Source organism: Salvia splendens, chromosome 14, assembly GCF_004379255.2.
Source record: "Salvia splendens isolate huo1 chromosome 14, SspV2, whole genome shotgun sequence".
In the NCBI taxonomy this organism is placed as follows: Eukaryota; Viridiplantae; Streptophyta; class Magnoliopsida; order Lamiales; family Lamiaceae; genus Salvia; species Salvia splendens.
The window spans coordinates 10469798-10492707 of NC_056045.1; the positions used below are offsets into that span (position 1 = coordinate 10469798).

At 42.2% G+C, this 22910-nt stretch overlaps 2 protein-coding genes across 2 annotated transcripts; both read right to left on the reverse strand.

The window, feature by feature from the left end:
- Positions 1-4848: 4848 nt before the first annotated feature.
- LOC121764168 lies at positions 4849-11741 on the reverse strand. The gene is made up of 4 exons (XM_042160226.1): positions 11713-11741; positions 8472-10381; positions 5928-7538; positions 4849-5453 (listed from the first exon to the last, which is right to left on the reverse strand). Exons 1-4 carry the CDS (start codon positions 11739-11741, stop codon positions 4849-4851), a joined length of 4155 nt encoding a protein of 1384 aa, XP_042016160.1.
- Positions 11742-14817: 3076 nt separating this feature from the next.
- On the reverse strand, positions 14818-22343 carry LOC121763648 (cocosin 1-like). The gene is made up of 3 exons (XM_042159712.1): positions 22057-22343; positions 15722-16400; positions 14818-15136 (listed from the first exon to the last, which is right to left on the reverse strand). Exons 1-3 carry the CDS (start codon positions 22253-22255, stop codon positions 15022-15024), a joined length of 993 nt encoding a protein of 330 aa, XP_042015646.1. The 5' UTR covers positions 22256-22343; the 3' UTR covers positions 14818-15021.
- Between the last annotated feature and the right edge of the window lie 567 nt (positions 22344-22910).

The following is a 22910-nucleotide window of genomic DNA, read 5'->3' on the forward strand; positions in this document are numbered from 1 at the left end:
GAGGTTCTATTGAATTAAGGTGTGAATATTCTTCTTTCAAGATTAATTATTTCATCTCCCGATTACTCTAAGAAATCCTAACACTCCCAATTGGTGATCAAGCATTGTTAGGGAAAAGCACAAGAATAATTCAAATAATTACAAGAGCAAGATAAAAACGAAGTCAATTGGATTAATAATTATGAATCAATGCATCTTCACTAAGAATTCTACACAAAGTGTTTAGCTACTCATGTTCAAGTAGAAAACAAACAAAAACTAAAGAAAACAATAGAATTCATGAGATACGGATTACAATTGGCGGAGGAATCGAAGCTTGAATCTTCAATCTTCTTCCAAGAGTTCTTGATAGAGAGAGAGTGTGTGTTTTTTGCGGCTTGTAGAGAATGGAATCGAATAGCCCTAGCTCTTGCCTCTTATTTTCCTCCAAAAAATCGCGTCTGGAAATCAAAAATCGTCAAACTGACGGACCCGGCCGGGTGTATTTATTGCCTAGGAAATTCACCCGACCGGGTGGGATGCTACTGGACTCCTCGCGTGTTAAATGAGTCACCCGGCCGGGTGGAATTAATGAACTGGAAATTCACCCGGCCGGGTCGCCCTTGCTCGGCAGCTTCTGGCCTTCGGCAGACTTCACGTTGACACCCGGCCGGGTGGAATTTAACCACATGATATTCACCCGGCCGGGTAGTTCCCTTTTTGCTGCATTTTCGCCTACTTTTTGCCTAAAACACTCCACAAACATGTGAACCCCAAAATATAGAGTAATTGGCTGGAAATAACCATTTTGAGCACCGAAACTCAATAATTATGCACATCAACATACCAATCACAACACATATAAATACGAGTTTGTCAACTCCCCCAAACTTAGACTCTTGTTTGTCCTCAAATAAGAATAAGAAATTATGAAGAACATACTCATGCATAGAGGTGGGATTGATGTATTGCTTCAGAAAATTTTTCAAAGCAAGCTCGAAGGTAGGAAACATACAAAAATCAATCAAACATTAACTGAAGCTACTGTCTCGTATATCACTTGTGTCAATGTTCTCACAAGGTTTAGGGAGTGTGATTTTTTTTCTTTTTTTTTCATTTTCCCTCTCACTCAAGTGTATAAGAGATAATATAAACACTCAAATCAAGTAACATGTAATGCTTACCATAGGCTTGCTCGACGTCAAACGTCTCCTCTGTTCGGATGTGAAAGTGAACCTAAGATCAGAAAGGTCTTTATTCGGGTTGTAATGTAGGCTCTTTGGACGGTAGGGAACATTTAGGCTATAGTGACTGAAGAATATACTTGAAGCACACAATCCAACACTAACCATTTCCAAAACAAAACTCAGATAAGCCCGATTTCAACATGCTTCCTCCTAGCCTCCAGGACCCACTTATTGCTGTCTCCAACACCACAATTTTTCATTTTTTCTTTTCCTAGACTTCGTCTAGCTTATACCTCCTATTTTTATTTTTGTTTCTTTTATTTTTATTTTTTTTCGAACCCCTTCCTTTACAAAAGCAACGATTGTGCTTCCCTTTTCTCAAGGCTTTCACTTTAGAGAGTGATTTAAGATATTACTTTTCAACAATCAAATACATTTTGGCTATGAGAGCTAACTAGGGATTTACAAGTGTATGAGGATAATCAAAGAATGCCTAACTTCATCTCCTAAGTTCACATCCACTATATATAGACTTGACATGACGAGAAGCAAGTTCTAGAAGTAAAAGCATGTACCCAATTGTATCACACATGAACAAAATATGGCTCAAATCTCACCGGGATTAGCATTGACCAAGCAAACAAGCACTTCACTCACAATTAAATCATGAATTGATCACGCAGGTCCCTAACCATTCTAACCAGAATTTTCAAGACAAAACAATTATCATCATCAGCTATCAACCCTTCTCTTAGCACAAATTATCTTACATCCATCCATATTCGAATTCGAGTCCCACAGGCGGGACTTACACCAAATGACACCAAAAATCCAAGATTAACTAAAAGAAGAGAAAGAAAAAGAAAAACAATAATCTCAAGAACATAATCTTTAAACAAGCAGGGGAAGGAGCAACCGATCCACGTCAGAACCCCCCAAACTTATTCAAGACAGGGAATAGAATAAGTTTGAAGAGCAGTAGATGGTTGAGGTACCTCTATTCCGAAGGCGGCGGGAATCTCGCGTAGTAAGCTTGGTAGAAAGCCTGTTGTGCTGCATCACTAGCGTCGAGGCGAGTGTGCAGGTTTTGCAGTTGTTCCCCATAGTGATCAGCCGGTTCCCAAAGTTGTCCAACCGGGTGTCGCACTGGGCTCTCCAAGCCATCGCCTCCGCATTCGCTTGATTCCAGCGGGCCTCTTGTTGATCATGGCTCACCTGAAACGAGCGTACTCCTGCAGCAATTTCCGCCAAATAGTCGTCCCTGGACGGTCTCCCCAGCGGTCTACTCCTCTTGGGCCGACTGCTTTGACCCACTTCGAACTCCGAGGCGGTCTCCTCACCTTCCTCATTCATTGCCGCCGGCGCATCTTGAATTTGCAGAGGCTCCTCGGGGATATTAGGCTGCGGCAAGTAGTCCGGTTCCATAAAGACCGGCCTAGCGTCTGGGGCACCTTCTCCTTGAGGAGGGTCATTTTCGATCTTCTCCATATGAGCCGGGGAGTTCAATTACCAGTTCTCTTGGTAACTCCATCCTCCGACAGCGAAGAGCTGAGGGTCAGGGAATCTGATGCACATCCCCGGTTCTATCCTGAAATACCCCACGCCCCGGCTATCAACCATTATAATGGCCGCCCTCTTGAGCGTATCCCAGTCCAGTAGGGTGGGTCCTTGATCCTGTATCCGATTTTCAAAACTGACCCCAAATTTATATGCCAAAGCTGCCACGATTCCCCCACAACAGAGCTTTCCCTTCGTCCTCTTCGACTGTCTCTCCAAGTGCTTAATCATGTAATGACCCGTGTTGATCCTCCTTCGGCTGAGCATTCCCCATAGTAAGAATAGCATTTCTGATGAAATGCTTCCCGCTTCTGTGTGGCCAAAGGGTAGGTAGACCAGGGCCTTCGCCATGTATCTCAACACTGGGTTTCTGATGGCGTTGATTTTGGCCCTCGATGGATTGAAGGCCGCTTCAGTGGTAATCAATCGCCAGAACTCGTCCCTCCTATAATCCGCAGGCCGAGGGTCCTCCAAAAGGCCTTCTTCACCTTCTTCCCTCAACTGGAAGAGCTCGTTCATTTCATCGACGGTAAGATCGTGCGCTTCATTCATGAGTCGGAAGGACATCGACTCAATCCATTTCCCGGAGTACTCCACTTTGAGTGTGGTAAAGAACTCTACAGTCATGGCCCTGTATGACCCGAACTTCCTCGCGAACAAGTGTGTGAGATGGCCGGCCTCGACGAGGATGTCCCAAGAATGTTTGATACCGAGGCCGTTGAGTGCGCTTCGACTCGGATATCTAGATGGCATGCTATCCAATGCCGCTAAAGCATCCCATTTCTTCGACTCACCTTTGTGGAGTGTGACACCCACTGTGCGAGGTTTTAGGGCCATGTGATGGGTACCTAGAATGAGGCATGTTAGAACAACCAAGTAAGGGAGATAGACTCAATCCCTATGCATACCAAATAAACAAGTAAGGCAAAAGCAATTAGGAAGATAGACTCGATTCCTACATTTACTTTCATCACAGACAATACCGAGGAGATAGGCTTAATCCCTCAAACAAATCACACAATGAGGGAAATAGACTCAATCCCTAAAACTCACAAAATCATCTACAACCCCCAATATAGAATAATGACTCACACACACTTTCATCAACATTGATATCGCAAGCAATAGCAAACTCATAACTTAAGCACCAAGCATCAATTGCAACAATTTAGCTCATGCACTCGTACAAGTGAAGCACCTAACCAACATCAATTCAACTTGCATAAACTATAACATTCCTACCCATCACAAAATACAACTCCATATCCATGGCTAGAGAAGCAGAGAGGTGAAGAACATACCTTTGTTGTGTAGATTAAGAGAATTCAAAAATTAGGGCTTTTTCTTTGAGCTCTTGAGTGAAATCCAACAATTGCACAAATTAATCGGGCCAAAATACTCAAACACGGGATAATGTGAGATGGGTGTGGTGAATTTTTGATGGGGGTGTGAAATTAGTGTTAATGTATGTGTGTTTTGTGTGAAAATTGAAGAGGAAGAGAAGAGGGGGAAGGCGTCGGGTGAGAGTAGGGAAAGAGAAACCGGGTGTACCTGTTTTATTCTAGGTTTCGCCGAGTCGTACCCGGTCGGGTGGATATATTGTACTTGAAAATCACCCAGCCGGGTGAGACTCTCTGGACCCTTCCTTCACAAAAGCAGCGACCCGGCCGGGTGTATATAATACACTTGAAAATCACCCGGCCGGGTGAGACTCTCTGGACCCTTCCTTCATTATTTTGATGACCCGGCCGGGTGTATATAATACACTTGAAAATCACCCGGCCGGGTGAGACTCTCTGGACCCTTCCTTCATTATTTTGTTGACCCGGCCGGGTGTATATAATACACTTGAAAATCACCAGGCCGGGTGAGAACTTCTGGGCATTTTTTCGAGTTTTCCACAGCTAATCCTGCACAATGACAACTCCCAAGCAAAACCAACTCCACTTTTGATAGACTACTTAACACAAAAAAAACACATAAGACCTTAAACAAAAAAAATGAAAACAAAGAGACTCAAAAGAAAAGAAACACACAAAAAAAAAACGATAAAGTTACCTACTAAGGGTTGCCTCCCCCGAAGCGCTTTTGGTTAAAGTCGTTAGCTCGACATCTCCACAGTCGATTACTGGGTCTCCAAGGAGAGTTGGAACACTTCTTCCTTCTGCTCCATAGTATGAAACGTCTTCACATTCTGACCATTGGCCGTGAACACCCTCCCATCATCAGCTTCAAGTTCTAAAGCTCCATTCTTCATCACAGTTCTAACTTTGAAGGGGCCGGACCACCTCGACTTAAGCTTTCCGGGGAAGAGCTTCATCCGAGCATTGAATAACAACACCAAATCTCCTGGGAAGAACTCCCGCTTGTCGATCATCTTATCATGATAAGTTTTGAGGCGCTCCTTGTAGATGGCGGAATTTTCGAACGCCTCATTCCGGAATTCATCGAGCAAATTCAGATAAGATTGTCTTTCCTTTCCCGCCTTGTAGTAGTCGGCATTTAACTGCTTCACTGCCCAATATGATTTGTGCTCAAGCTCCACAGGAAGATGACAGGATTTCCCAAACACCAATTGGTAGTGTGACATGCCGATTGGCGTTTTATACGCCGTTCTATACGCCCACAATGCATCATCGAGCTTCAAAGCCCAGTCCTTTCTATTCGCATTCACCGTCTTCTCCAAGATGCCTTTGATCTCTCGATTGGCCAATTCAGTTTGACCATTGGCTTGAGGGTGATATGGGGAAGTGATTCGGTGCTTGACACCATATTTACTCAATACGACTTCCAACCACTTGTTCTTGAAATGAGAACCCCCATCACTAAGTAAGGCTCTCGGCGCCCCAAACCTCGTAAAAATATTCTTCTTGACAAAGTTAATCACCACCTTGGAGGAGTTGACCGGAGTAGGGATTGCTTCCACCCAACGGGACACGTAATCGATCGCCAAAAGGATGTATTGATGGCCAGAGGATGGTGGGAAGGGACCCATGAAGTCAATCCCCCACACATCGAAAAGCTCTATCTCCACAATAGTTGTCATCGGCATTTCCTTCCTCTTGGAGACACCCCCCGTTCTTTGGCATTTATCACAATGAAGAACGAACTGTTGACAGTCTCCATAGATGCTAGGCCAATAAAATCCGCATTGAAGTACTTTCATCGCCGTCCGATTAGCTCCAAAATGTCCTCCACTAGGACTTGAGTGACAATTTCTGATCACCGCTTCCCATTGCTCATTGGGAGTGCATCTCCTAATCACCATATCCGCACATCTTCTAAATAGGAACGGCTCATCCCAAAAATAGAACTTGACATCATGAAAGAACTTCCTCATTTGATGCTTGTTGAGGCCCTCTGGAACCACCTTGGCTACTAGAAAGTTCACAATATCTGCAAACCATGGTACGGAGCTCTGAGCATAGAAGAGATGCTCATCAGGGAACTCCTCATTGATAGGCTTCTTCAAGTTCTCCCCTTCAAAACAGTGCTCCAATCTAGATAAGTGATCGGCTACCACATTCTCACACCCCTTTCTGTCCCGAATCTCCAAGTCAAATTCTTGTAGCAAAAGAACCCAACGAATTAATCGAGGCTTGGCATCCACCTTAGCAAACAAATAGCGAATGGCGGCATGATCTGTAAAAACAATTGTCTTTGCTCCAATGAGGTACGGGCGAAACTTGTCAAAGGAATATACCACAGCCAACATCTCCTTCTCCGTGGTGGTGTAATTTGCCTGAGCCGGATCTAGAGTCCGGCTCGCATAGTAGATCACTCTGAACACTTTATCCCTCTTCTGCCCCAATGCTGAACCTACAGCCACGTCACTGGCATCGCACATAATCTCGAAAGGCTGTGACCAATCTGGAGCTATAAGTACAGGAGCACTCACCAACGCTTTCTTCAAAATTTCAAAGGCTTGCAGACATTCTGCAGAGAAGTTGAACTTGACATCCTTGGCTAGCAAATTGGAAAGGGGGCTGGCTATCTGAGAGAAATCCTTAATGAATCGATGATAAAACCCCGCGTGCCCCAAGAAACTCCTCACAGCTTTCTCACTAGACGGTGGCGGCATCTGCTCAATCGCCACGATCTTGGCTCTATCAACTTCTAGTCCTGCAGCAGATATTTTGTGCCCAAGCACAATACCATCCCGTACCATGAAGTGGCACTTCTCCCAGTTCAGCACCAAGTTGGTCTCCTCGCATCTCTGTAATACTCTCGTCAGATTATCCAAACAATGATCATAAGAAGACCCAAAAACCGAGAAGTCATCCATGAAGACTTCCATGATGTCTTCCACCATGTCGTGGAAGATGGACATCATACATCTCTGAAACATGGCAGGGGCGTTGCATAGTCCAAAAGACATCCTCCGGAAGGCATAGACACCATACGGGCAAATAAAGGCCGATTTATATTGGTCCTCTGGGGTGATCAGGATTTGATTGTATCCGGAATAGCCGTCGAGGAAGCAGTAGTACTCATATCCCCCTAGTCTGTCAAGCATCTGATCAATAAATGGAAGAGGGAAATGGTCCTTCCTCGTGGCTGCATTGAGAACTCGGTAGTCGATGCAAACTCGCCATCCTGTCACCAATCTGGTGGCTATCATCTCATCATTGCCACCTTGAATCACAGTCATTCCACCCTTCTTGGCTACGACTTGGGTGGGACTCACCCAATCACTGTCCAAAATAGCATATATAATCCCGGCTTTCAACCACTTCAATACCTCCTTTTTCACCACATCTTGCATTATCGGGTTGAGCCTCCTTTGATTCTGAGCTTTAGGTTTGGATCCTTCTTCTAATAGAATCCTGTGCATGCAGACAGTAGGGCTGATTCCCTTGAGGTCCGAGATAGACCACCTTATGGCTCCCTTATGCTTTCTGAGCACTCGCAGCAATTTATCGAGTTCAGTGGAAGTAAGTGATGAAGAGACAATTACCGGATACGTCTCATTCTCTCCAAGGAAAGCATATTTGAGGTGTGAAGGCAACGGCTTAAGTTCCTCTTTCTTCTCTTCTTTCTCTTCCTCGTCTGCCGGATCTTTGAGAGATAAAAATTTGTTGTTCCTTCTTGGAATCTCCCCACCAGAATTAAGAGCTCCCACAAAATGAAGTAGTTCTTCAGCAAATTCAGACACTTGCAGACTGTCTGAAGCCAGTAAAGACTGCGATAGGCATCGCTCGAGCCTGTCTTGATAAGAAATAGCATGGGCTACCTCTCTCACACAATCATCAATCACCTCGATCATGTTACACTGTTTGAACCTCCAAGCATCCTCGTCATCATATTTCTGCATCGCATCATAGATGGAAAATGTGATACTCTCATCATTCAGTCGGAGAGTAAGTTCTCATTTGTGCACATCAATCAGTGCTCTCCCTGTGGCTAAAAAGGGCCTGCCTAAGAGAAGTGGGACGTGCCTATCTTCCTCCATATCAAGTACTACAAAGTCGGCTGGAAAAATAAATTCCCCGACCTTGACAAGTATGTCTTCAACGATCCCCTTCGGATATGACATTGTTCTGTCAGCCATCTGCAATGATATAGTAGTGGGTCTGAGCACTCCAATCTTCATTTTCTGGAAGAACGAATAGGGCATTAGATTGATACTCGCCCCCAGATCACATAACGCTCTCCCTTCTTGACAATCTCCCACTATGCAAGAAATGGTAAAACTTCCTGGATCCTTCAGTTTAGCTGGTAGCTTCTTTTGAATAATGGCGCTGCAGCTTTCAGTCAAATTCACCGTCCCATACTCCATCCATTTCCTCTTGTTAGAAACCACATCCTTCAGAAACCTGGCATAGCTGGGCATCTGCTGTAATGCCTCCACCAATGGGATGTTTATCTGCACCTTCCTAAATATATCCAAGAACCTCGAGAACTGTGCATCTGTCTTCTTCTTTTGCACACGTTGAGGGTAGGGAATCCTCACGTCAGTGGAAGTGCGAGCTGCAGGTGGTGCAGGTGGAGTTGGAACCACGTTCTCCTTAGGTGGGGGAGTAATTTGTACTGCCTCGGTCTCAACTTCCTCGACTAACTCCTCCTCTTCAGGTGCCTTTTCCGTTACTCTGTCCTCTGATGGCATTGCAGGTCCCTCATAACTTTTTCCACTCCTCAGCTGCACAGCTTTGCAATCTTTGGGATTTATGATGGTGTTCGAAGGGAATTTTCCCGGTTGAGTCATAGTATTCACAGTCTGGGAAATCTGGCTGATCTGTGTGTCGATGTTCTTCATATGAGTGGCCATGCTTTGCACATCTGTCTCAACCTTCTCCATTCTTTGGTTGTTCTGTTCCATGAGCTTGTTGGACTGTAGCATGAAAGACTTAAGTATGTCTTCCGTGGTCATCTTCTTCGGATCATCGACCACTCCATTGGTAACCGTGAACCCCGGGGGAGGTTGCAGAGCATTATTGGGGTTCCCATAAGAGAGATTGGGATGCCCCCTGTTCCCAAACTGATTATATCCTCCACCCTGGAAGTTGGGACGTTGGTTATTGTAGTACCGGTTGTTGCCCCCTTGGTTCACATAGCTAACATCCTCCATATTTCCTTGGGGCTCTTGAGTCGGTTGCCCCATTGCCATGCAGTCAAACTTCATAGTCAGCGCATCCAACTTGTCAGATAGGGCGCTCATAGGATCATGATCTGTGGTAGACGCCACCCTATGTACTTTACTCCTGTTGTTGCTCCATCTGTCGTCATTAGATGCGAGCTCTTCTATTACTTCCATGGCCTCATCCACTCCTTTCTTCAGAAAATTACCACCTGAGCTCAAGTTCAACTCCCGTTGTGCTTCAGGCACACACCCCTTGAAGAATGTTATGACTTGAACAGTTGGGGTTAGCCCATGGTTAGGACATCGCTTCATCAAGGCTTTGAATCTCGCCCATGCTTCTCTGATATTCTCCGCAGGGTTCATCTGAAAGGCAATGATCACATGTTGCCTCTTAATCGCCTCACTGGGGGGATAAAACTTTTCTAAAAACTTCTCTACCATAGCATCCCATGTTCTGATTGAGCCCGACTCCAAGCTCTCCAACCAATCCTTTGCTGAATCCTCTAAGGAAAAGGGAAACAGCCTAAGTCGAATCTGATCATCTGTCACTCCATTCAACTTCGTAGTGTTGCAGATCTGAATGAACTTGGTGATGTGTTTGTTCGGATCATCTGTGGATTTGCCCCTGAAAGCAATATTCTCTGCCATCTGAATAAGTCCTCTTTTCAGCTCAAAGGTGTTGGCAGCGATGTTGCTATGGACAGTTGGATTTGCCTGGCCTTGGTATGCATACTGATTCTGAACAGGAACCACAGCTTGTCTATGATTGACTTGTTGACGCAGCTCCTCCAGCTGTCGTAGAAGCTCAGCATAATTGGGAGGAGGGGGTGGTGGACCGTTGTTGCCATCTTCGTACTCCATCAGACTAGGAGAAACGGGATCAAACAAAATATGGTCCTGAACTGGTGATCGGATGGGTGAAAGGTCGCTTTGAACTGAAGATGCTCCTATGCGGTTAGGCGAAGAAGCTTGAATTTTCTGCGTGAGTCTCCTATAGGCGTTCCTCTTCCGGTTTGTTGCTTCGATCTCTGGATCAAAAGGTTCTAGAGGCAAGCCTTTAGAACGTGTGTGCATACACCTGAACAAGAAACACAAATGTGAGAACTCAAAAAAAAAAAATTTAAAAATGAAGTAAAAAGAAACAAAAAGCAATAAAATCTGAAGTAGTAATCTTGATTATTATCACGATATCAAGTTATATAACACAAAATTGTCCCCGGCAACGGCGCCAAAAACTTGACTCAACTTTATTTTACCCAATTAATACCCGCAAGTGTACGGGGTTATTGTAGCATTTAGCAAGCAAGAGTATATCGTATCCCACAGAGACAAATAAGTGTCAACTTGAGTACCACGAACCAATTTCAACTACTATCCAGACAATCAGAAATTTTTGGTTTTAAAACTAACAACTACGAAAAGCCTGTAAAGTCAGAGAATAAAATAGAACACTTAAACACGAAAGCAATTAAGAAAGCTGTGTAAGATGGTGGAGAAATATGCAGAATTCAAGGATCCGATGCACAACTCATAGCCTAACCCAATTGAAATCGATTTACCATTTAAAGTCTCTAGAATTATTGAATCAATCACACATGTAGATTAAACCCCCTCCCGAGGTGAGAAACTTGTAGATTAAGTGTAACAATTGAAGTCCCCTTCTAATTCTTAGACCTAACTCCCAATAGATCGATTAGATAACAGATTCCACTCAAAACCTCAACTCTCCCGAGTTCTATTGAATTAAGGTGTGAATTATTCTTCTTTCAAGATTAATTATTTCATCTCCCGATTACTCTAAGAAATCCTAACACTCCCAATTGGTGATCAAGCAATTGTTAGGGAAAAGCACAAGAATAATTCAAATAATTACAAGAGCAAGATAAAAACGAAGTCAATTGGATTAATAATTATGAATCAATGCATCTTCACTAAGAATTCTACACAAAGTGTTTAGCTACTCATGTTCAAAGTAGAAAACAAACAAAAACTAAAGAAAACAATAGAATTCATGATACGGATTACAATTGGCGGAGGAATCGAAGCTTGAATCTTCAATCTTCTTCCAAGAGTTCTTGATAGAGAGAGAGTGTGTGTTTTTGCGGCTTGTAGAGAATGGAATCGAATAGCCCTAGCTCTTGCCTCTTATTTTTCCTCCAAAAATCGCGTCTGGAAATCAAAAAATCGTCAAACTGACGGACCCGGCCGGGTGTATTTATTGCCTAGGAAATTCACCCGACCGGGTGGGATGCTACTGGACTCCTCGCGTGTTAAATGAGTCACCCGGCCGGGTGGAATTAATGAACTGGAAATTCACCCGGCCGGGTCGCCCTTGCTCGGCAGCTTCTGGCCTTCGGCAGACTTCACGTTGACACCCGGCCGGGTGGAATTTAACCACATGATATTCACCCGGCCGGGTAGTTCCCTTTTTGCTGCATTTTCGCCTACTTTTTGCCTAAAACACTCCACAAACATGTGAACCCCAAAATATAGAGTAATTGGCTGGAAATAACCATTTTGAGCACCGAAACTCAATAATTATGCACATCAACATACCAAACACAACACTATAAATACGAGTTTGTCACTCACACGAGACCTGATATTGCTTATGCAGTAGGCATTGTAAGCCAGTTCATGCACCGACCACAGAAGGATTACTATGAAGTTGCTCTAAGAATCGTAAGATATCTAAAGGGAACAGTTGGGCCTGGTGTATTGTTCAAAAGAAATAAACATCGAGGGATCTATGGATACACAGACGCAGACTGGGCAAGCAATCCAATTGACCAGAAATCAACATGAGGCTACTTCACCTTTGTTGAAGGGAATCTAGTTACTTGGAGGAGCAAGAAACAAAAGTTAGTTGCATTATCCAGTGCAGAAGCTGAGTTCAGAGGTATCAAAAGTGGGTTGATGGAAATATTATGGCTGAGAAGACTAATGAAAGAAATTGGATTACCACAAGAAAAAAGTCAGTTGTTCTGCGATAACAAAGCTGCAATTAGTATATCTGAGAACCCAGTGCAACACGACATGACCAAACATGTAGAAGTCGACCGACACTTTATCAAGGAGAATATTGAGAATGGAGCTGTGGAACTGCCATTTGTACGATCCGAAGATCAGTTGGCGGACATCCTCACCAAAGCAGTCAACTCGAAGAGTTTCTCCAATGTTTTGAGCAAGTTGAGCTTTGGAGATCACACCACTCAACTTGAGGGGAAGTGTTAAGAAAGGAAGAAAAATTAGAATCATCCAAGGAAGGAGATAGAATAAAATCAGCATAAATCAATTTGTATTGATTGAGTAATTGATTTCCTATGATTATGTGAAATCATACCTTGTACACAATATGTAAATCTCCATTTAAGAGTAGTAGTCTCAATGAATATACACAACACAATATCCTATAATTCATCTTCTCTACACAACTCTTCTCCTATCTATGGCCAATACCAAATTCAAGAAGAAATGCCAAACTCGGTCGTTTGAAACCATAGCTTTGACTTTCTCATTCCGACTTTAACTTGCTGGCGGATATAGCGTAGTGTTTGTTTTGTTCAAAGCCTTTTATTGGGAAAAATTATGCAGTTCTCCTATACTAAAAACAATCAGTCAAGAAATTAAATTGTCGTTTGGAATATTGTCAACCAATTCAACCCTCACTCAACAGACAATAAAACTTAACCCCCCAATTACTCCATTTTTTTTTACTCTGGCCCGAGAAGAAAAAAATGCCCAGCCAATACATCCCCATTTATTCATCCCCATTTATCAAACAAAAGGCCCAAGACTTAATACAGACTCCATCCCAAAATTGGAAAATAAGGATAACTCATTCTCAATTAAGTGAGAATCTGACCTCCCCAATTCATATTTGAGAAATTTAAGAAAAATGGATTAAATTAGCTGATTTTTTAGAATTTAAGATTAAATTCGTTCACCTTACATAATATTGAATTGAGATATATTCCATCTGTCCTCAAATAATATACACTTTGGGTTTAACATGAGTTTTAATGTAAAATTGGTAAAATGCATATTCTTGTGGGACGGACTAAAAAGGAAAGATTGCATATTCTTATTAATTTTTCTCACAAAATTTATGTATTGACCAAACTACACGAACAAAATTTTGAACCCCAATTCTGCTACCACAATCCATGTAGGGTTTTTTTCTTTCGAATTTTTTGACCTTTCATTACCTTTTATATAAAATATTCTATCCGTCCAAAAAAATTAGGTAAACTTGTTAATAAAACAAATTTTAATGTATAATTGGTAAAGTAAGAGAAGTTATACTGAAAATATTAGATGGAAATGTTTAAATAGTAGCCTATGTTTAATAAATTTCACATGCTCCATGTATCCATAGATTATTTTATCTCTAATGAAATTATAATATTGTGCAAAAATCAAACATTGACACGATCATGCAAATTGAATAATTGTGATCACATTTTGCACTCTGCATGATCTCATTAATATTTAATTTTTGTAGGACATGAACTCGACGACAATAATAAATTGAACAAGATAACATAAACAACAAAACTCATCCTCCTTGCTTATAGTGGTGCATGCCATTGAGCTTTGTTGTGACAAGCATAACTTGTAATCAACGTTGAAGATTGATGATTTTTTTTGTAAGTTCATATTGTTTATGTGACCGTTACTTTCCCAGCGATTCCGGCTGGGTTGAGGGGTTTTTCTGGATCAGCCCTGATGAAAATTTCTTAAAATTCAGGAATTCAGCAAATTATGCCGCGAAATTTGGTGGAAAATCTGGTGAATGTTTGTTTGAACTCTCGATAGTTTATGACATTTTGTTTGTTTACAGGGTTAAGGTAGCTCCGGGACCGTGATAAACTCTCTCTGAGTCCCCACCTCAATAACCTGCTCTGATACCATCTTGAAGATAATAATCGAGAAAGATAGGGGACAAAAAGGCTAGATATGGTGGTTTTGCAAAGAATAATATATAAATTCTCTTATTCCTGTATTTCTGTGTGTATTTACATTGTGACAGTGGTATCCTTTTGTGTATATGATATTATTGTCCCGGTAGTATCCCATGATTTATGAATATTTTCCCTAATTTGTGTATATGATATTATTGTCATCCATGAATAGGAGATACGGGGTTGACGGTAAATGGATTAAAGTTGTTTCTCAACAACTGAAAATAAAGTTTTATTTGCTATAGTATTTGGATTCTACCTCACTTGACCGAATAACTGATAACCGATAGGTATTAAGGGCCTACTAACACATTCCACTCATAATTAAATTAAAATATAGATTATATATAAAAGTATAATTCATATTACATTAATTTTTTTCTGACTTTTTTTAGTAAATTAAAATAATTAATGAAAACTCGCATATACTCCTATCAACTATGGGATATTTAATTGAGGTCGGGAGGGATAACAATTTTCATTCATTATATCCTTAAGTACATGAATTAAATCTTGTAGATGAATCTTAATTTTTGTAACATGGTGCAGAAACCAACAAAGAAATGGTATTTTTTTTATTTCCATAACATTATCATATGCAACAAATAAACATACTAAGCAAGCCAACCACTAGTAATATGAAAAAGCATTTCGATTTAGAAACCGAATGAAACCTGCTCATACTAAACCCAAAATTATAAAATCCACACCAAACGATTTTATTCTTACCCAAAGTGATGAAATCATTTTCATTTTAAGACTTGATATTCTTGATGAACTCAGGAGACACGTTCAATGCAACCTCCAAAACTGATGAAGACAAAGCTTTATATGCTGATGTGTTGCCACCTATCTTCATCGTTAAAGGCCTACAACAATAAAAAAAATAGGAGTATTCATCATCATCATCATCATCATCATCGCAATATTGCTTTACTCAACTCGTTTAGTTTGCAAATACTCATTCCGTCCCCGATTAATTGACACCAATTTTCTTTTTCATTCATCCATAATTAATTGACACCCTTATTTTTTTACTACTTTCGATAGCGGACTATACATTTCACTAACTTATCATACTCACATTTTATTACTAGAAAACTAATTTTATAAAAGTAGAACTCACATTCCCTAACTTTTTCAACTTACTTTCCACTATATTTCTTAAAACTCGTGCCTAGTCTAAAGGGCTCAACTAATCGTGAACGGAGGGAGGACATACAAAATACTCTCTTCGTCCCTTATTTTTAGTCCACTTTGTAGTGGGTACAAGTTTTAAGAAATGTAAAAAAAAGTGAGTTGGAAAAGTTTGTGGAATTTGAGTGTAGGTGGAATGTGAGGTCTACTTAACATTTTTGGAAAAAAGTGAATATGGACAAAAAATAGGGGACGGATGAAAATGACAAAAGTGAACAAAATAGAAAATCCATGACCATTTAGTAGGTCTTACATACCTGGGAGATGTGGAAACACATAAACATTCCAAGCCTTTGTCACTAGCCATGAGAGCAACAAGAAAGAATTTGGGCACAACAATGAGATGGCCCTCCTCCACAACCTCATCCAACACTCTCGTACCATTCAATCCCACGATTTGAATCCGGCCCCCGCCTTTCGTAACATACATGATCTGATGTGTGGTGCTGTAATAAGGGTCCAGCACCGCCTCAACTTCGAGCCTCACCAATTTTGGAGTAAGCCCAACCCTTTCAGTATGATCAGTTTCTGACTCAGTATCAGTATCAAGATTAACGACATATTCTTCTTTCGTGCAATTACATTTGTGGGGAAATCCATTAACAACGCCCGCGTCAATCTTGACGACCAATGCATTAGCTTGGGATTCGACCAAGTGCTTGGATTGTTCGTGGTTGAGATGATACGCTTTGGCGATGAACTCAGTGGAGAAGCCACGGAGAACTCCCAAGGCGCCTGTCAAGAAGAAGTAGTCGAACAGGCCGGGGGTGTATGATTGGCTGGTTTCACCTAGGAATATTATGTTGACGTCTGAATCGCCGCCGTTGAACCACCACGTAACGCTCCCGATTGGACATAGAATGGCGTCTCCTTTCTCGATGATTAACACTTTTTCTTCGGGCTTCTCTGGCAATATCAGGCCTACGGTGCAACTCCCTATCACAAACACTTGAATTATGAATACTTCATACTCTATAACAGATTCATTGTGGTTATGTTTTCTAATCTTTATTCACTCTCATCAAATTTTCAGTTGCACAAATTATTTATTGACGGAGTGAGAAAATGGTAAGAATATTTATTTCACGTGTATAATGGGTCATGTGACTCATGTCGCCATAGTTAATCAATGGCTAGAAAAAATTGGGAATCTAATTTGAGGTAGATAGAAACCGTGAATCTTAATTAAAATCATATAGATCTGTCCTTTAAATATAGGTCAATTGGAGAATTGCAAAATTTTTAATACACAATTGGTAATGTAAGATAAAAAAAAATGATTGGAATAATATTAAGTGGGACTCATAAATGATAAAGAGAGAATGCGAAAACATTTCAATAAATTGACGTGGACTATCTCTATTGAACGACCGAGAAGAAAAATGTAGCCTATTAGGACATCCGCAACGCGGGCCGTCGGCGTTCCGCGGGCCGTTTCGCCGGAACGAAACCGCGGCGGCACGCGTTGCAGCCTCCGTTCCGATGCCAAACCGTTCCCAAACTGTGCCGGGTGCCGACGGCACGACCCGCGGCACGGTTCGCGCCGCCACGCGCTTCGGCGACGTGGCTTCTCCCCGCGTCGTGCGTGACGCGCACTCGCCGGTCCGCGAGTGGGCGGCGTCACTTGCTGACGCAATAATTCATTTTTTTTTAAAAAAATTTGATTTTAAAAAAAAAAAAAAATTTAACGGTAATATTACCGTTTTTTAACATTTTTCATTTTTTTTAAATTTTTATTTTTATTTTCTTATTCTATAAATACTCATACTACTTCATCCTCATTTCACACACAACTACACATCTATTCTTCCTAAATCAACTTCATTTCCTCTCCAATTTTCATATTCAATCTCTTCACAAAATGTCCGGCGACGACAACTACGGCGGTGGCGGCTCCGGTGGGTGGGATCTCAACGCGTTCGGCGATTGGGAGACCATGTACAACACACTTGGTGGTTCCAATTCGTCGACGCCGGGCACCCAGGGGTCGGCGACGCCGGGTGGGTACCAACCACCCACTTTCGATGTGGATGCATATGCTCGACCCTCTGCCTCGCGGCCTTCGCAGGGATTGTCCCAGATTCGGGAGGATATCCCCGTTGCACCCACCCAGGGAGGAGGCCGAGGCGGTGGAAGCTCCAGGGCTACGTCTGAGGCGGCCGAGGAGGAGGAGGAGGAGGAACAGGAGGATGAACCGGAGGATCTGGGCCGGCATCCGTACAGTAACGAAGAAACAAAGGCGGTGTACAACGCCTGACTCACCGTCTCGTACGATCCCATCGTCGGGAATCAACAAGCCGCCAAGTGCTTCTGGGAAAAGGTCCGTGATGTCTACCACCAGACTAAGCCGAAAGGGGCCCGGAAGCGCAAATATACAATGCTCCGTGCTCACTTTCGCCGAGTCGACGTACAGGTAAAAATATTCTGCGGCATCTACTCGCAAGAAGCGGCGCAATACCAAAGCGGAGCTTCTGGCACCGACATTCTGAGGGCGGCTTTGCGCGCCTTCCACCAGGACACCGGTAACCAATACAAATATGTTGATATTTGGCAGCTCGTCAAGGACGAGGAAAGGTGGGCCGGCGGTGTCCGCTCCAGCTCGGGCTCAACCTCAAAGCGCACGAAGCACACGGCGACCGGCAACTACTCGTCTAGTGACACCGGTGAGGCCAGCCAGGGTGAACCGCAGGTGTTTGGGAGTATGGGGTATCCAACGCCCGACGAATACGGCGGATCCAGCCGTGGGCGCCGTCGGCCGCAAGGGACGAAGGCGGCGAAGGCGGCTAGAGCGAGGAAGGGCCGAGGCGAATCAAGCCAGCCGGCCTCGGGATCGGGCTCGCGGGGACGCTCAGACACACTTATGGTGGCGTACATCACCGCCATAATGGCGGACACTTCCCGCTTCTCGTACGCCCAATTCACGGCCTGGTGGAACGGAATTGTTGCTATGGCAGCACAACTTGACCTTCCGACTCCCCCTAAACCTCGACCGCCTCCGGAGGATGATTCGCCGGCAGAGTAGTTTTTTAATTTTCCCACGTTTAATTGTGTGTTTTTTATTGTGTGTTTTTTATTTTTTTAGGATTTTAATTGTGTGGTTTTTATTTTTTTAAGTTTTAGTTGTAATTTTTTTTAATGTGTATTTTTTAATAAAGTGTGTTTGTTATTTAATAAATCGTGTTTGTTTTAATTGAATTGAGTTGGAAATAAAAATAAAAAATGAAATTGAATGAATAGTAATTTAAGGAACGGTTAAGGAACGGAGGGTTGCAGGTTCCGTTCCTTAGTTAAGGAATGAAGTAAAATAGTACAGTGGGGCCCTCAAATAGTAGTTTAAGGAACGGTATAGGAACAGCGTTGTGGATGGCCTTAGGAGTTTGTTATGACTGGTCAAATTTACAATAAAATCCAAAGTCGGTGCTGCAAACTGGCAATTATCTCTAATAATAATAGCAATAGTAATATGTGGAGGAGTCTTTTACGGAAATATATCAAAATCCACGTAAGGGTGATAAATGGTGTGGATTGGATCATTATCGAGTCAACTCAGTAGCGATCCAACCAAGTAAGGCCTAAACCTGTACTCATCTTATTAAGGATTATATCGTTATCGAGTCAACCTAATAACGATCCAATCCAATAAGATCTCTAACTCGGTCTGAATCTATTAAGGAAATTTTCGACCCAAAAATGAAGCTGATATATTACATTCAAACTTGAACACAACCCTCACCTGACACACATACACTAATATCACAACATAATACAGGTTGAAACAATACAACAACGACACAAAATTGATTTACCGACTTAAAAGTGATGTTACAAGATTAAAAACTGATATCACATAAATAAACCTGATATTTTCTATTACCTAATTTACATGATAAAAACTTGATATATACTCCCTCCATCCATGAAAAATAAAGCACATTTATCATTTTTGGTTGTCCACGAAAAATAGAGCACATTTAGAGCATCTCCAATGGCGGCGAGCGGATAGGCTAGCCGATTCTCGGTGCTGGCCGGTCCGCTCGCCAAACCATTGGAACCGGCGAGCGCCATTTCGGCGAAAAAATTGGCGACCCGACGCCGATTTTCGGGCGCTGGCCGATCCGCTCGCCGGTCGGCTAACCGCCATTGCAGGCTCCCGATCGGCGAGTGATAGGTCAACTCAATTTTTTTAAAAAAAAATTCGAAACACTATATATACGCGATTTGCACGTCATTTTCATTCGCACCACTTGTTTTAACGAGTTTTCTCTCCATCTTAATTTCTGTACAAGAACAACAACGTGAAATGAGTAACGCGGGTGGTAGTAGTGGTGGGGATGCTGAGGAGTACGAACGGCAAATGAACGACGAGTTGGAGGCCTATACGTCCCGCGAGATAAACCGGTTGATACAAAGGGCCTTGCAGCCGGTGATACCTCGACCTCCACCCGTTGTCCACCAACGAGCAGTGATTGATCGGGATCACGTAGCTGCACATCAGCGGCTATATGAAGACTACTTTGCGGAGGAGCCACGGTTTCAGGCGGCATTTTAGGATGCGTAGGGCAGTGTTTATGTGTATCGTTGATGCTTTGGAGTGTCAATATTTGTGTTTCCAGTTCAGGTACGATGTGCTCGCAGACCCGGCCACACACCTATACAAAAGTGCACTGCGGCAATCAGGCAGTTGGCCTACGGAGGTGCGACAGACATGTGGGAGGAGTACCTCCACATTGGTGAGACGACTGCACTGGATTGTCTGAAGTATTTCTATCAGGGCGTCATTAAAATATTCCGTGATCAGTATCTTCGAAACCCAACCCCTGAAGAGTGCCTGGATCTGATGAAGATGCACGGGGAAAAGCATGGGTTCCCCGGGATGTTGGGCAGCATAGATTGTATGCATTGGGAGTGGAAGAACTGCCGCGCTGCCTGGAAAGGGTTCTACACGACCGGCTATAAGGGAAAGAATCCCACGATGATCCTCGAGGCCGTAGCTGATTACCGGCTGTGGATTTGGCATGCATATTTTGGGGTAGCCGGGTCGAACAACGACCTCAACGTCCTCAACTCGTCACCCCTTTTCAACGAGCAGTGCCAGGGCGTCGGTCCGGCCATCAGTTTTATCGCCAACAGGAACCAGCATGATATGGGCTACTACTTGGCGGATGAGATATACCCTAGGTGGCCCGTCTTTGTGAAGACGATCAGATGCGCATCAGATGAAAGGAAGACCTACTTTGCGGAACGACAGGAGTTGGTGCACAAGGACGTGGAGCGCGCATTTGGTGTGCTCCAGTCTCGATGGGCGGCAATTAGGGGTCCAACGTGTTTGTGGCATGTCGACTGCATTGCTGTTATAATGTACGCCTGTATTATCCTGCACAACATGATTGTCGAAGATGAAGGTGTACAACTGACTAGTTGGGCCAATGACGATGCTAATGAATCCGGCCCAAGCCCCGGCGTTGCCGCCCCCAGCGTACGTAGGGGGTACCTCACGATGAAGTCGGCCGCCTCAAGGCACATGCCGACATGCGCCAAGTGGATGCTCATATTCTACTCCAAAAGGATTTAATCGAAGAGTTGTGGGCGCGGAGGACTGCACGTCGTTAGATTTTTTTAATTAATGTACTTTTCTTAATTTAAATATTATTATCGCATTTTCCCGTATCTATGTCGTAAGTTTAATTCCGTATTTTGTGTGATTGTTAATTATTTGTTTTTTATAATTTTGTTTATTGTGGCTAGCCTATTGCAAGTCTATTGCTTGTCCAGTTGCTTGTCCTGATGATGTGGCAGGATGAGTTTTAGTCCTGATAATGTGGCAAGAGGAGTTTGTGGCTAGCGTATGGTTGGCCTATGACTGACCTATTACCATTGGAGATGCTCTTAAAAAAGGAAAGTTTTCAACAACTTCTGTCTTACTAATAATATGGACCCCACATTCCACTAACATTACTTCTATCTTACTTTTTTTTCCTTCTCTCTTACTTTACCAATTCCACATTAAAACCCGTGTCATTCACAATGTGTCCTAATTTTCGTGGACGGAGGGAGTATTATTTAAATGCGATTTACACGAACATATAATACGATAAAAGTATATTTTTTAAAATAATAATAAAAACACATAAATAGTAATAATATTGTTTTAGCAAGTTACCTAAACTCAAATCAAAATTATCAAATTCCCAAGTGGTTAACCCGACAAGGACTCGAAATCAATAAAGTTTAACTAATATTCATTAACTTTGTAGGTATGTATGTATCAGATCGAAAATTGTGAGCAGTTGATCCACATACTCAAATCCGAGCTCAAAATAAGTCCAAGTATGCACACAAAGTATAAATGTAAAATGTAATACAAAATCTTGGTGCCTAAAAACGTAAATGTAAAGTTTCTGATATTTTTGACCAATTTTAAAATTTATGAAAAATGCCAAATTTTGGTCAAAGCTGATGATTTTAGAGACCAATATCCCTAAAATATTAGTATTTTATCGACTTATTAACATAATTCTCTCACCCGATATTCTTCCTTTAAATTTGACAATCACGTCCAAATACATTATATGAAAATCATAATTAAATATACCTTGGATGACATAGCCGATTTTGTTAGCGTCGGCATAGTGAGGCAAAGCAAAGCCTTGTGGCTGCAAAACAAGTCTACCGGCGCCTATCGCTGCCTCCACAACCACCGGAGTTTTGGCCGCTGTCCACGCGTAGTAACCGCCACCTTCTCCTTCAAATATGGTGGTGTCAGCCTTTTGAGGCTTTAAATTCATCTCCATCTACTTGATACTTCACTACAAATGGAAATCTTGAGGATATGAAGATGGAAATATAGAAAATAAGACGAGTATTTATTATACTGCAAAATAGTAGTAGATGGCAGTGTTGTAATATACTCATTTTACCATAAATAGTAGCTTATGTTTAATAAATATAAAAATTCCAGCTGCTCTTGCGTCCATAGATTATTTTATCTCTAATGAGATATAATTAAAATAAAAATGGCATGTGCTATGCAAATTGAATAATTGAGATTTGAGATCAAATTTTCCACTCTGCATGATCTCATTAATTTTTAGTTTTCGTTCAACGAGTAAGACGACAATATATTTAAGTATTTAGCAGATAATATAAAAAATAAAACTCATCCTCTATGATTAAAGGAGCCTATGCCATTGCTATGGGTAAATTGCCGACAAGCATAACGTGTTATCAGAGTTGAAGATCGAATATTTTTTTGTGAGTCCTTGTTTACGTGAAAAATCACAAGTTTACACGAAAATCATTCAAAATCCGAATCTTTGACTGAATTATTTTTATATTTTAAATTATCGTAAACATTTTAATAACAATGAGGTTAAATATATTTATAATATGCCGACTAACCTGTCCTAGTGTGTCTAAATGTTGATAGCTGGCGTTAGAAATAAGAGC

Coding starts and splice junctions, on each gene's coding strand:
- LOC121764168 (XM_042160226.1), bottom strand. CDS start 11,741: ATGCAGCAAAAAGGGAACTACCCGGCCGG. Junction 10,382..11,712: donor AAAGGGAACTACCCGGCCGG/GTGAATATCATG, acceptor TTTCTTGTTCAG/GTGTATGCACACACGTTCTA. Junction 7,539..8,471: donor GACGGTGAATTTGACTGAAA/GCTGCAGCGCCA, acceptor GGATTCTATTAG/AAGAAGGATCCAAACCTAAA.
- LOC121763648 (XM_042159712.1), bottom strand. CDS start 22,255: ATGGAGATGAATTTAAAGCCTCAAAAGGCTGACACCACCATATTTGAA. Junction 16,401..22,056: donor AATCGGCTATGTCATCCAAG/GTATATTTAATT, acceptor TGTTTGTGATAG/GGAGTTGCACCGTAGGCCTG. Junction 15,137..15,721: donor TGTGTTTCCACATCTCCCAG/GTATGTAAGACC, acceptor TTATTGTTGTAG/GCCTTTAACGATGAAGATAG.